The 14,603-nt window shown below is 41.6% G+C and overlaps 1 protein-coding gene across 1 annotated transcript in view; it reads left to right on the plus strand.

Moving 5' to 3' along the window:
• Nucleotides 1-14,603, plus strand: part of UNC5D (unc-5 netrin receptor D) — a 647,189-nt gene that overhangs the window by 604,681 nt on the left and 27,905 nt on the right. Inside the window, exon 14 of the mRNA XM_069572893.1 lies at nt 8,493-8,642. Within this exon, the coding sequence (XP_069428994.1) occupies nt 8,493-8,642 (150 nt within the window). The remainder of the gene's footprint in view (nt 1-8,492; nt 8,643-14,603) is intronic.

Raw genomic sequence — 14,603 nt, forward strand, 5'->3', positions numbered from 1 at the left:
GGAACAAGTTATTTGATGTGCAGCTGAGCAGTGAGACGAGTGGTTGGGTCACCTGAAGGTCATAGTTCAGGGACAACAATTATAAATCATCCCTCTCAGGAGGTAGTCCCATGACATCCTGAACACACAATCTGTTTTTAGGTTTATTAGGGCAGAGATGGTTCCTTTCCATTTTTGCTCCTTTTAATCACATATGATCCTTTTTGAATTAGCACCTCTCAAAGAGTACAGGTTTATTAATAGTAGCAAAAATAATGCAGAAGTGCCTGTGTAAGCTCTGCCCGTATATAAATAGCATAGCTCTCCTGATGCACCTCATCCCAGGTCCCAGCTATTCCAGTTCTGAATCGTTAAGCCCATTATGCTTTTCTGCAGTAACTACCTTTTAAGACACTGAGCTGGAAATCTCATGCTTAGCAATGGAAGAGAGAAGATGACTTGAATCCTGAACATAAGCCAGGAAAGGTGACGCAGTGCCAGCTTATGTGCCCACATTTTCCCTATCTCTTAAGTAGCAGAGGCCCTTATAAAGGGTGTGCTTCGGTATCTGACTGTTCACAAGAGAGCTTTCTCATGAGGGGTGCCATTTAGTCAAGAACATCAGTGTAAGCAGTTAAACCTCAACCTATGAATGACGTCTTAAACTCTTTCTCTGCTTTTGAGACCCTGTAATAAGAGGATTTCTCCAAGATAAAAATACCTAACGGACATTGAATAATCAAAAATCAACTGACATATGATATCACTTATATGTGTAATCTAAAAGCATGACACAAATGACTTCATCAATGAAAGAAACAGACAAGGAAAACAGGCTTAAAGCTGAAAGGGAGGCAGCAGGGGAGAGATTAGGAGTTTGGGATTAGCAGACACACACTATCGTATATAGGATGGATAAACAACAAGGTCTGCCTATATGGCACAGGAAACTGTATTCCATATCCTGTGATAAACCACAGTAGAAAGTGAAAGTGAAAATCACTCAGTCGTGTCCGACTCTTGGCGACCTCATGGACTATACAGTCCATGGAATTCTCCAGGCCGAAATACTGGAGTGGGGAGCCTTTCCCTTCTCCAGGGGATCTTCCCAACTCTGGGATCAATCCCAGGTCTCCCACATTGCAGGCGGATTCTTTACTAGCTGAGCCACCAGGGAAGCCCAAGAATGCTGGAGTGGGTAGCCTAAAACCACAATAGGGAAGACTATAAAAAAGAATGTATCTATGCATATATCTGAAGAACTATGCAGGACAGCAGAAATGAAGCCAACACTGTGAATCAACTACACTTCAAACAGGACATTAGCTGAGGTGACTATCACCACTGAATAGTTGTAAAATGCACTGTCATACTAGTTGAGTGTTTAGTAACTCAGGCAGATTTTGAAATCTCAGTAAACATGGAGGACTGGGGTGGATTTCCAATCTCCTGTATCATATGGGTAACCCACTGCTAATTAGGGTTGCCCTGAGGATCTGTTCATCACAACCGCCTTGGAATTAAGACCTCATAACCAGTTTGGATTTGGCTTTGAATAACACTCTCACTGCTAATGTATATACCAGCAAGTTAGACATTTGCCCAAGGAATTTCTAAATGACTTGCAGATAATGTATTTTCATTCCTACTGATTGCTACCAGATTCTAGAATAGCTCAGCTGTTCACAGATGAATTGCCGTGAGAATCATGAAAATGAAGCTCAAACCACAGCTTTTCAAACCACTATCCATTCCTGTGGGTAGCAGATCCTTTTTAATCAATGCTTGAAAAACTGGCATGCTCCTGCTAATTGAATATAAATGTCTTTATTTCATCAAGAGGGACTTCCTAAAATTCTTTAGTTTTGCTGTAGAGAAATGTTTTCCAGTGGAGATACCTCTGGCCTGTTTGTCGGAATCTATTTACCTCCAGTGATTCCTTCTCTCTCCTATTATGTCAAATAAACCTGATTGTAGAGTTGAGTTGGGTTGTACTTGTTATTGACAGGATGTTTGTGACAGCTGTCATGAGCAGCAAAGGCCATGCTTTTCCCCTGGGGTTCTGAGAGATCACCAGGCTTGGCTGAATAACTTTTCTGGCCTGAATCTGGAAAGATTAAAACATAACTCGTAGCTTTTCTGAACACAACCATTCACTGCCTGGTCTTAGTCTCTGAGTTTTGTGCAAGAAAGGAATCTTGCTTTCTGGGTGTTTATCTTGCTAAGTGAACATGTTCACAACCTTCTCCCTGAGTTCATTTAAACTACCTTCGTATCCCAAATCATCTATGTCATATTTTTCATGGCTTCATGTGTGGTATTTAGTTAGAGGGAAATATATAATTACAAAGCCATTAAAATAATTCCACTTGAAGAAAGCCATAGCAACAGTCTAAAAGACTTCACACATTATTATTAGCTCCCCCCAACTTTAGTGGTGTGAGCTGAGCATCTTGTATGCAATGATGAGTCACCTGCTATAACTCTAATAGAAGCCTAACTTCTTAGTCAAAATTCACAGGTAGTTTTCTCATTAAGCATTTCTGCAGAAATTGCCTACCCTGGAATTTGCCTCAGTTATCACTGTAATGAACATGTTTGTCATGATTTGGAAAGGGAGGCCAGCGTGGCTCTGACACTTTCTGTCTTTATTGCAGTGCATCTTTCATAGCTCAAAGAAGTGAAAAAATCTGAGCCCCGCCAGAACTGGGCTTGTAACCAAGAAGGAAGCCTAGTTAAAGGGCATGATTGCATTTTCACGTCCCTTCCATCTCCCCGGGAAATTCTTGTTACTGTTCAGTTACTAAGTCTTGTCCAGTTCTTTGCAGCCTCATGGACTGCAGCACGCCAGGCTTCCCTGTCCTTCACTATCTCCTGGAGTTTGCTCAGACTTATGTGCATTGAGTCAGTGATGCCATCAATTATGTCCCCCAATTATGTAAATGCTTACCCTCTCACTGGAAATCCTTGGAAGAAGGGCAGCTTCTAGACCCAACTCTCCTGTCTTTGTAGAACTAGGTGAGTACCTGGCCAGATAGTGGCCCCACCAAAAAGAAAAAATAGAGGATTTTAATCAAACACACACTCTTCACTTTCAGCCAGGCTTCCTTCTCTTCTGGGCTTCCCCGGTAGCTCAGTGGTAAAGAATCTGCCTACCAGTGCAGGAGACAGGGGTTCAGTCTGGGTTGGGAAGATCCCCTGGAGGAGGAAATGGCAACCACTCCAGTATTCCTGCCTGGGAAATGCCATGGACCAAGGAGCCTAGCGACAGTCTGTGGGGTTGCAAGGAGTCAGACATGACTTAGCAACTAAGCAACAACGACAGCCTTCTCCTCTGCCCCCTGCAAGGCTGCTATGCTTGCTTCCCATTTGCTCTGAGGATAGCTCATCCGAATCCTTGTAGCAACTTCTTTGAATGACAAAAACAAAATACCTCATGCACCTTGGTAAGACATAATTAATTTAGTTTCAGATATTTGAAGATATGTTAAATCTAAAACCATCTCTATAGAGAATGAAATCAGGTCAGATAAGCTTTATTAAAAAATAATTATAATAAATGCCATCTGCCCGAAGGTGAGAAAGGGACCAATGACTTCCTGCTCCTGTGTTTCTGTAATAATTAGAGCTGCGATTTTATGTTTGTGTGTTTGACATTGCTGCTTTTGATGAATTCAAACCAAAGGTTGCAGAATGGTGATTTATTTTCAAAACTGTAATATGCTAAGACTTAAATTTCTGTTATCGTGTTTATGTTATGTTCTCTCTCTCCCCACACACACACACAAGTTCAAACAAACCTTGACAGAGGGAAAGCAGGAATTAAGCACTTGCCATATCTTAGGGGGGAAAAAATGAAAAGAAAAAACAACTAACGTTTTTCTCCGTTGCTTCCAGCACTCCTCTGCAGTACCCCCTTGGTCCTCATTACTTACTTGGCATTAATGTGGATTTAGAATCTAATTTCAAAGGATTTCCTCCAGATATAGTTCTTGTGTTTATCAATAATGCAACCTTGGGAAATATTGTTCACATACAGCATTTAAAGGAAAACACCACGGCGACATCATTTCCGTATGTGTATGTGTGTGCTTAAGTTCAAACAGTTTTGTCTCATAAATATGTAAATTCAGCCTGCCTGTTTTAGTATCCCCGAAGCACACCTGAATGTTGCTGCCTGTCGTATTAAATCAACATCAACGGCTCAGTGAGACACACAGCACAGGTTTCTCCTGGCCACAGCTCCCAGCCCTGGATGACTAGCAACCCCCCATGTGGGATGATGGAATAGAGGAGTTAGAAAAACCGCCGGCCACAGCCTTTCGGTACATTTTCTATACAAGCAAGCAGCCAGACCCTACTTTCTAATTTAATTAACACAGGTGTCAATTTAACAGTAAATCCCCAGAGATTTAACAAAAAATCCTTGCCATATAGGAGGCAGAAAGAATCAGATGGATATCAGACTGCACTCTTGGGGTGATTCTTCCGTGTGAATGACTCAGAAGTAGCTCAATACAGCTGTTAGTACCACTGATTCATCTCAAACCTGGCTGGATATGAGCATCATCTGAGAAGTATTTAAAAACACAGATGTCTAGGCCCAGCCCCCAAGCAAAACACAGTAGGTTAAAGGGGTGCAATGGGGAGTTATGGGTTAAATGCAATTTCTCCTATTTGAAGAGAGTTTTAAAGCTTCTACTCTGAAGCCAGTTGTGCCTTTATAGATACATCAACTCGGTGATTAGTTCTTTATTGGGTTTCTTTGTTTTAATAATTGTTTTGTTACACAATAGCTTATAATTGCTTAATATTTTATACAAGATTACAAGACGCTTAATTGTATGTAGTTGGTTCATATGGGGGGTTCAATATGTGGAGATTAAAGTAAGCAAGCTAAAAAACAAAAGCAAACATAAATCATGGTTGTATTTAAATAGGGGCCCTAAAGGAGAAATCTTTAAGGGGTATCATTTTCCTCAGTGATAATTATAAATAGATATCTATTTTAAATGGGTTGCCAGGAGGTGCTAGGGGTAGATAATCCACCTGCCAATGAAGGAGGTGGAAGAGATGAGAGTTCGATCCCTGGGGGTTGGGAAGATCCCCTGGAGAAGGAAATGGTAACCCACTCAAGTATTCTTGCCTGGAGAATTCCGTGCACAGAGAAGCCAGGTGGGCTACAGTCCATGGGGCCAGAAACAGTCAGGCATGACTGAGCAACTAAGCCCATCCATTTAAAAAATGCTTAATATCCTCCATTCTGCATCTCAGGAATGGCTTAGATAGTATAAATAACCCTAGGGCAGAAACAGATTGACTTAGGTTATCTTTACATGTGTCTCACACCAATGAAAAATTACTTATGGGACAGTGTTAATAACCGTCTGACCTTCACATGACTCTTAAAAAATCAAGTATAGTATAGGAAAATGCAGGGAAATCTCACAGAAAAAAATACTAGACCGTATAACCAACAAGGACCTACTGTGTAACACAGAGAACTCTGCTCAATGTTGAGTGGCAGCCTGGATGGGAGAGGAGTTTGGGGGAGAGTGGATGTGTATGTGTATAGCTGAGTCCCTTTGCCATCCACTATCACAACATTGATAATTGGCTATATTTCAATATAAAATAAAAATTTAAAATACTCGACCATGAGCAAGTAGCATATACAGTGGTTCTGTCACTAACCCGTGTGACTGTAGGCAAGTCACTTTCTTGAGGGTGCATCTCCATGTTTTCCTCTGTAAATAATCGTTTTAAATCACTAAGCACCTTAAATTCCCTTCACGTGGGATAATGCTAGGTTGTTGGTAAATATTAAAATAACCTAGCTCTACACCAAGTAATGCATGACCTTGAACAAGCCACTTCATCTCCTGACCTTGGTTTATTTCTGTGTACTTTCAGGCATTAAAGAACAGGGTGCACCTCAGAGCGCCTAGCCAAATATATCAGTACTTTGACAAGTCAACACTGTTGTTACTTCATGGCTTTAATATGATTTGAATAAGCAAACTTCATATTTGCCCCCTGATTCTAATCTTGCACTAGAATGGCAAAGAAAGAAGTTAGTCTGTTACCATGCTAATGGTTTTGTTTGGCTGTAAATAAGCCCAAGTAAAAAACTGAAGCTTAAGTGACTTGCCAAAGACTACACAGAAATGGGATTAGACACCTGTGCCTTCCATTTTTGGTTTACAAGATGAATGCTGTCTTGAGTATATGTACCCCCCCAGAAGATTCCTATGCTCCCTTAAACCCAATGACATTAAACAAAAATACAAGTCCTTAGCATGGTAAGGGAGAATTCATGACTTGGCTCCTACCTTGTATTTCCCATCATCTCCAGCCATACACTTTCCACCGTAATCTTCTATCCCAGCGTGCCTTTGTGGAGAGTCCAACCAGTGTCTGGAATACTCTCCCTCCCTTTCCCATGAGTAGCCCCTGTGTTTACTCTTCTAGGTTCAGTTCAAATGTCACTTCTCTATCAATTTCCTGATTCATTCCCTGGCCTCTCTGCCCCTCTGGGTTAGGCACCTTCTCTCTTGCCTTAACCTTTGGGAATATACATATCTGTAATACTCAGGTACTATATTATACTCATATGCTCACTGTTCTAACCCTCTCTCTACACTATGAGCTCCTTGGTGTTTCATTTCTGTTCATCCAGTGCCCAGCTCAGGCATCACTCTACTGGACATTCAGTAAATCTCCAGAAAGGGGACAGAGACCAGCATCTGTAAAGACCTCAAGTCAGCATCTGGTATTAATTCTGTTTCCTCCCACCCTGCCTCTTTCCTTCCACTGTTTGCAGCCCCCATTAGACACTGGCCACCCTGCTATTATGTCTAACGCTTAGACGTACAACATAATGAATTACCTAGTACTGCCCGGTCCAGGGTAGTAATTGTCAACCACATTTGCATTTCTACACTTAAATTAAAATCAAACATTTAGTTCCTTAGTCACTCTAACCACTCTGGCTAGTGGATACCATATTAGAACACACAGATGTGAACCTTTCCCGTCACTGCAGAAAGTTCAGTGCTGACTTAGGGCCCCAAGCACACCCCTCCCACCCCAGGAGAGCTGGAGAAGATGACACTGGAATGGACCGATTTAGTCCTGAGAAAAGACACTGGCCGCCTATTAATAATTTGTGTGTACACGAAGGATAAGAGCTGGAAAGCTGCTTCTTAGAAACATTTTTATTAATGTTAAATCTATACACAGACAAGAGATGGGAAAGATAACTTATGAAGATGTTTTCACTCGCTGATAATTGAAATTTAAGTTTTATTGTATTTATAAGCCTAGCTGCCTTGCTTCTTACAATCTTTTTTAGACTCTGGGAAGATTATAGGCCATAATTAAAGGATTTCAGTTTTCCTATTTAGCCTAGCTCTGTAAGGAAATTTTAAGTCAATTAATGGTGATTTTTAAAATGAGGATTTAGGAAAATCTCTTATCTCTAGAAACGCTGAGAACCTCACCTCCCCTGCCCCACAGTAGTTTAACATTTTGTACAGTTCTTATCTGTTCTTTCACTTGTCTTATCGATAGGATTCTAAACACCACAAATTTGGAACCAATTAAATGGTTTCCTTAGAATGTATGTGAATTGTGTTTATATGAGATATAATTATAAAGATTTCTCAGTAAAAGATAAAGGAATATTTGTCTCAGGAATTTGATTATTTTTTTTTTTTCTTCTGAGATGAAGCTGACTTGACTACTTATTTTTTCTCAGCCTTTTGGCATAACTACCATGAATGTTACTACAAATAAACATGATACATGCACTCTGCATTTATTTTGAGCTAAAGGAAAAGACTCTGATGCTGGGAGGGATTGGGGGCAGGAGGAGAAGGGGACGACAGAGGATGAGATGGCTGGATGGCATCACTGACTCGATGGATGTGAGTCTGAGTGAACTCCGGGAGTTGGTGATGGACAGGGAGGCCTGGCGTGCTGCGATTCATGGGGTCGCAAAGAGTCGGACACGACTGAGCGACTGAACTCAACTGAAAGGATACATACTGGTTGATGCCTGTGTTGGGTACAAACAAGAGAACCATAGTGGAGAGGGGCTGTGTCTCCTTTTCTCATGAAATAACATGCTGGGTCAGGTTAAGTACAAATACATCCCTTGATTATGGTGACTGCAAGATGAAATTCACACAATGGTGGAAACTCAACAGTATTACAGTTTGCGTGGGTCAAAGGAGGTCTTCTAGTTTTAAAGACAGTGTATATAAAAGCCTCAACAATACAATAATGAAGAACAATTGTTTCTTTGTGACCAGATCCTTATTTCTCAGCAGCCTGTAGCCCTTAGCCCTGGCCTTGCAAGGATAGAAGGGTATAAAAGTAGTGTGCGTCCATCATGCTGTTGCCTATTTCTGGGAGACACCTGGGAGGGAGCATACCTATCTATGGACGGAAAATGTGGAGGAAATTGTGTGCTTTATTGTTGCGCTTCTTTTCTTTTTCTTTTCCTGTAGGAAGTGGTTTCAGATGAAAGGCATCAAGGTGGACAACTCCTGGAAGAACCAAAGTTGCTGCATTTCAAAGGGAATACTTTCAGTCTTCAGATCTCTGTCCTTGATATCCCCCCATTCCTCTGGAGAATTAAACCATTCACTGCATGCCAGGTACTGGCCAAGTGGGTTTCCAATAGGAATAGCTTTGCTTTAATCAGCAGGCATATCTCACACCCTAGTAAGGGTACTCCTGACTTTCTTCCTCCTTTAAAACTATGGATTTCATTTCAAAACTGTCACAGATGTGTAACTGTTTGGACTAGACCCAGGGAAACCTATTGTCATAAATCCATGACATAAATCCATGGATTCCTAACAAGTGGGGGAAAAGGTGCTTGCATGTCAGGTAATATGATATTTATCCTCTCTCCTGTTTAAATCACCACTCAGGATAGGTTGAAGAAGGTCATCTAACAACTTAGAGCAAGATTTCTTTGTGGATTTGTTTTAATTCATATCAGTTCATTATGAGACAGTTTTTAAGTCTTGTTCACCTATAGAATGAACTGGATATTAGGGAGAAACCTTTTAAGGGTGATCATTTTGAGTTGTAGAGAGCTCTGGCCAGCCAGGTGGGATCAAGAGATTTTGTCCTAAATAGATGAAATGCTTGCTGCCAAATGAATTGAGCAAGATGGGAAGAAGAAATCACAAATTGAGAAACAAAGAAATATTAATGCCTCTTAGAATATTTTTATGTAAAAATATTTATGTGTCATCACTCATATACCTCATTATTAGAGACTTAAAAAAATTTCAGGATGACTTAAGAGTCTCTTTGGATCGTGTTAAGGAATTTTTGAATAGTTGCTTAGCATGAAAAGATATCAACTTGTGACCTTGTCACTGAATTCAATGAAAATTTTCAGTGATAAGCATTGTTATCAGAAGCAGCCAACTGGTCTACCATTGTTTCTTAAGCCAGAGTCATCTGGGCTTCAAGAGTCAGGACATTTCCTTAACTCTGGAGCTTCTGAGAGACTGACAGTGATCTGGACTCATAGGAGGCTTTCACGCTTCTCTGTTCTGCCCATCAGCATAACTTGCAGAGCCCTGTGGGTTTTTTAACCTATCATCTTTACAGCATTCATTAAAAAAAAAAAAGAAAGAAAGAAAACATGCACAAGATATACCAGTTTGTCAGAATGGCAATCAGTCAAATCTCAAAGAGAAAAACCTTGGCCATTCCATGAGAGTTAGATGAAAGTTGCACCATCGCTGCTTTCTACTTCTAATGTTCAGAATTTTCTAATCAAATAAGGCCATATTTTTCTGTTTACTTTTCAGACCTGTTATTACCTCAGGAGCTGCCCCTCTATGTATAGTTTTGGTGCATTCAAAACAACAAGTATCTCTCTCAGGGCCCTGAACAATTTTTTTGGATATTTAACATATTTTCTTATGGAGAGAGGTTTTCTATGAATAAATGTATTATTTATGATGTTCTAGACCTAGATGTCTCTGTTTCCCAGAAAGCAGTATTCAAAGTTTGCAGTCCAAATTGAACTTCAGGGCATTGTTAAAACAACTCCTGATAGTCATGCAAATTCGTCTGTTTTAATCTTTATTTACGGGCATTGCTTCCCTGGATCTAATGCAAGTGACTCAGCTCAAAGTAACTATGAAGTTTAATGCTTGCAGATAAAAAAAGAAATCAGATAAATAATTATAACCTCTCAGGAGCACTTAAACAACACTTCCAACACCAGGGATTCAGTGAAAGCCTCAGGTAGAAAAGACTTGGAGGAGGGCAATGCCTGCTCACCCTAGAGGATGCAACAGGGCCAGCCAAAGCCAAAGGGCACTGGCTGGCAAGGAAACCCAACCAGCTTCACTGTCAGGATGGGTTGGATTGCATAGAGGTTGTGAACATGTATAAATATTTGACTTCTATAATTGAGCATAATTTGAAAGAGTCGTGGAAAGCTGAAAAACAATTTAATTTTCTCTGCATCAGGCAGCTTGCCACTGAGGTTTCATTTCCACTTCATTTTTCTTTCTCACAAATGGCTTTCTGCTCTATTCTTCTCACCACCCTATCACCAATTTCTTTACTCCTGTGATCACTGAACTCCCCCAGTATTTGTGACTACATACTGTGCTTGGCATAATGGCCGGGTTGTGTCTGCTCCAGGCATCAGATGCATACACTTTGGGGAGGCTTTGCGTTCAGCCTGCTTGAACCTCATGGAGAGCATCATGTGTGCTGACAAACTGGGCGAGGACAATAGAGAATGGCTTTTGATTTGGCTTAGTGGACAGGAGCTCACAGAGCTCTACTGCAGAGAAAGAAAACCCCACTACTGCTGACATCACTTGTAGGTCTCTCCTTCACCTAGTAAATGTCCCCATCATCTTCCAAGTCAGTGGATAGAAGGGTTAGAGTTATTGGTATGCCTGGTATCCCTGTCTTCATATTCCTGTCTCCCTTTAACTTCAAAACAGCAATCTACGAATCGACATTTTCCAATTGGTACCCAAAGCTGACTCTCTAAGAAACCTCTTTTTTTTTTTCCATCTGGGCAAGGTGGAATTTCCCAGGCAGGGTGGCATCCAGTGCATAAAATGTTAATAACTGCCCTATGAGACACCAACCGAGAAAAATTCTTAGAATGATGTGAGGTTCGGATTAGGTTTAGAGCTACGTGATGAGAGCCTACGTATAGGAGGGCCAACGATTTTAAATATTGCTGGTTTCAATTCTGGAGGATGACAGTTTATGAAATGCTAGGGTAGAAACCTTATTGCTTATGAAACAAGGTAGGATGGATGAAAGGGAGGGGCACGTGAGGTTACCGGAGTTCTTAGGAGACCTGGTTACCATAGCACCCACTAACCTTGACTCAAAGAAAGAAAGTGACCCACAATGCTGGTCCTTCCAAAATAAACAGTTATGCCTAAGACTCTACCACAAGAAGTGATATGCTGTTGTCCCCTTAGAAGACTCAACAACCCTCCTCAGCATGGAAATAACTCTGCTCCCAGCAGGCTCCTGGGACCTGAGAGCTCCTGAATCATCGTATCCTCTCTTCCTTGCAGACTGTGGGGGTAGAGAAGCTGTAAAATATTATAAAGCTGAATCTAATAAAATATTCATTTATTTTTTAAATCCTACAGAACACCAAGCCAGGCTGTCACCTCCGCAGGATGAAAGCAGCTGTCTTACAGCATGCTGTGTGTCTTGGAGAACCCAGTGTCTGTCTCCTGCTAGGATACGATTTACATTCTCTCCATCTGCTAGGAAACTAATTATAATGGGACTCAAAAAGAAAACATTTCCGGAATTCTTTAAACACACATAACTTTGCTACACTTTGTCCTCTAGTATTACTTTCCCCAGAATTCCTCTCAGCTCAGTGAGCATCCTGGTGTTTTGTTTTGTGTTTTTGTTTTTTTTTTTGGAGGGGGGAGAATAAATGAAAGCAAAGATGATTGCCCTGGAAACACACTAACCACAGTGCTTTTATTATTTTTAAATGTTTTGTTGAGCACCGTTGGCAGCTGCTACTCAAGTCAACAACAAAAATATTCTTTTGACACAGTCTTAAAATCAGATTTTTTTAATGTTTTGATGGTGTGCAGTAGAATGGAAAGAAAAGCAAGAGGCATTTTTGTTTTGTTTATTTGCCAATTCTCATGTCTTTCTACAAGAAAAGATTATGTCTGCACTGGGTCATTCCAGTGTTCTCAGGAGAAAATACACAAAATTTAGCAAGCGACACAACAGAAGATATTTTTCAACACATCATCAGTGCCATCCATTTTTTCTTTTTTTTAACAAAGATAGTGTTACCAAAGATTCAAAGCCACCGCAGGAAATGTAGGTTTGTTGAAGAGCTGGACCTTGAATTCAGCTCTATCTCGTTCTGAAGTCCAAACATTTATATTGATGCAATTTAAGTTTTAGAAAACAGAGACCTCTTTAGTTAGCATAGTTAAGCAAAAGCACCTTATTTAGGCGAAGGCGTCAATGAACCATGGAGCCCTCTGTTATGCTTATTTTCACTGAAGGGAATGATACTGAGTATAAAAATGTAACATATATTCACCACCATTCATTAAATAGATAGCCAGTGGGAAGCTGCAACTGAACTCCAATGAATTTTAAAAATGCACTGGTCTGGAGAAGAGTGCATTTCATGGCTAGAAGATTGAGGCTGGACAGAAGCCCTTGAAGGCCTGGCAGGGGGCTGTGTTGACGACGGCAGGCATCCTGGGGCCATTCTTGTCCCTCAGGCAAAGGGATCGTGTAATGAAAGCAAGAGTTTCCAGGTGATGTGGTGACATCAGTGATTCCACTCATGATTACAGGCTCTTCCCTGAAAAATACCAGTCAACTGCTTTCTGCTTCCATCCCAGCAAGCCCCAGCCCTCTCATTAATTCTGTGTAGTAGAGACAGAGATGGGAGGCTTGGTGAGCGGGCTACTCCAGTTAGCTATTATGAGACCAGAGAAGGGGCTCACACATGGAAATGGAAAGATTATAGAAGGACAGTGAGAGAGATGGTGATAATCCGCTCATAAGAGGTAGACTTCGGACTGCCCAGGTGGTCCAGTGGTCAAGACTCCACACTCCCAAGGCAGGGGACCTAGGTTCGATTCCTGGTCAGGGAATATTCCACATGTTGCATGGTGTCTCCCCCACACACACCAAAAATGGTCGACTTGTTTGAGCAAGGAAAGGCCAACTGAAATTATTTGTGCTGATTGGGGTATAATGTCAGTGATGGCTGTTAATAAAATAAAAACCGGAGATGTAACTGCTAGAGTCCTCCAGAGAAATGGCAACTGGGCGTATATGAGCAGATGAGGATTTCAAGAACTCAGTCAATGGAGAGAGAAGAGCTGAAGGCTGAGATAAGAAGTAAGAGTTACCCTGGTTTGCTGAACCAGGACGCAGCAGGAGTCAGATTAGACAGCAAGGAGAAATGGCGGACCATGTATAGTATAGAAGTATCTGGTATAGAATTTGGTCCAGCTGGACAGTCATTTTTGAGTGTTTTAGGGAATGACTTCCTCTCAAGTTTGCTGGGAGGCCTGCCAATCAGGCTTCCCTGGTGGCTCAGACGGTAAAGGGTCTGCCTGCAATGCAGGAGACCTGGGTTCAGTCCCTGTGCCGGGAAGATCCCCAGAGAAGCAAATGGCAACCCACTCCAGTACTCTTGCCTGGAAAATCCCATGGACAGAGAAAGCCTGGTAGGCTACAGTCCATGGGGTCGCAAAGATTTGAACATACACTGAGCGACTTCACTTTCACCACCAATCAGCAGTGCTCTCTGTTGCTAGGAGGGAAAGAGAAGAGCTCATAATTAGGTATCTGTTTAGGAAAAGTGGGAAAGAGGTACCATTCACTGATTCTGTGCTGCTGTCTTGCTGGTATATGAGCAAGCTGTGCCCCAGCCATGGGTTTCCTTGGTGACCGTTAGCTTCATGCTTCTCCCAGCATTTGCCCTACAACAGCCTCTCTGTGGGAAAACACTAGTGAACCTTCCGGCATACCCAGCTCATCTTAGTTTCTCAAAAGACTACTTCTAACCCACTGGTGTTCCACTGGAGAATGGTTTGGGTCAAGAAAAAAATATTTTAATCAAGGGATTGATGTGCTTATAAAACCCTTGGAAAACCTGGGAGAGCCCAAGTCAGAGAAAGCCCCCAGAGATACGAGGAAATCAGCAAGTTCCATGATTTCAGGAAACCACCACAACCCTGAAGCAGACAGTTCTCAGAAGCCCCTGCAAACCTGCAGAACCCTTGAGGTTTGCTTGCTGGTACCAGAGGAACAGAAACCATGTCTGCTCCTTCCCTTCCTTCCAAATTTAAAACACGTACCTCTCATTGGCAGAATGGAAATGTGAACTCCCTGCTGGCGAGGGCCGTGAAATGTAGTTTTCCGACTTCTGGTTCTCTCTGTGTAGGGAGAACGAGGATGGGAGAGAGTTGCCTTCTTCCTAATGGCCCACATTCTGCACAGGGATAAAGTCAGCTGCAGCGTCAACATATAGACCTTCTTTGAGTCCGTAGTCCATTGCCTTTCCCTTGCTTCAAGTTTAAGAACAAACAGTTGAAACAACA

The sequence above is a fragment of the Ovis canadensis genome, chromosome 26 (assembly GCF_042477335.2).
Source record: "Ovis canadensis isolate MfBH-ARS-UI-01 breed Bighorn chromosome 26, ARS-UI_OviCan_v2, whole genome shotgun sequence".
Classification (NCBI taxonomy): domain Eukaryota; kingdom Metazoa; phylum Chordata; class Mammalia; order Artiodactyla; family Bovidae; genus Ovis; species Ovis canadensis.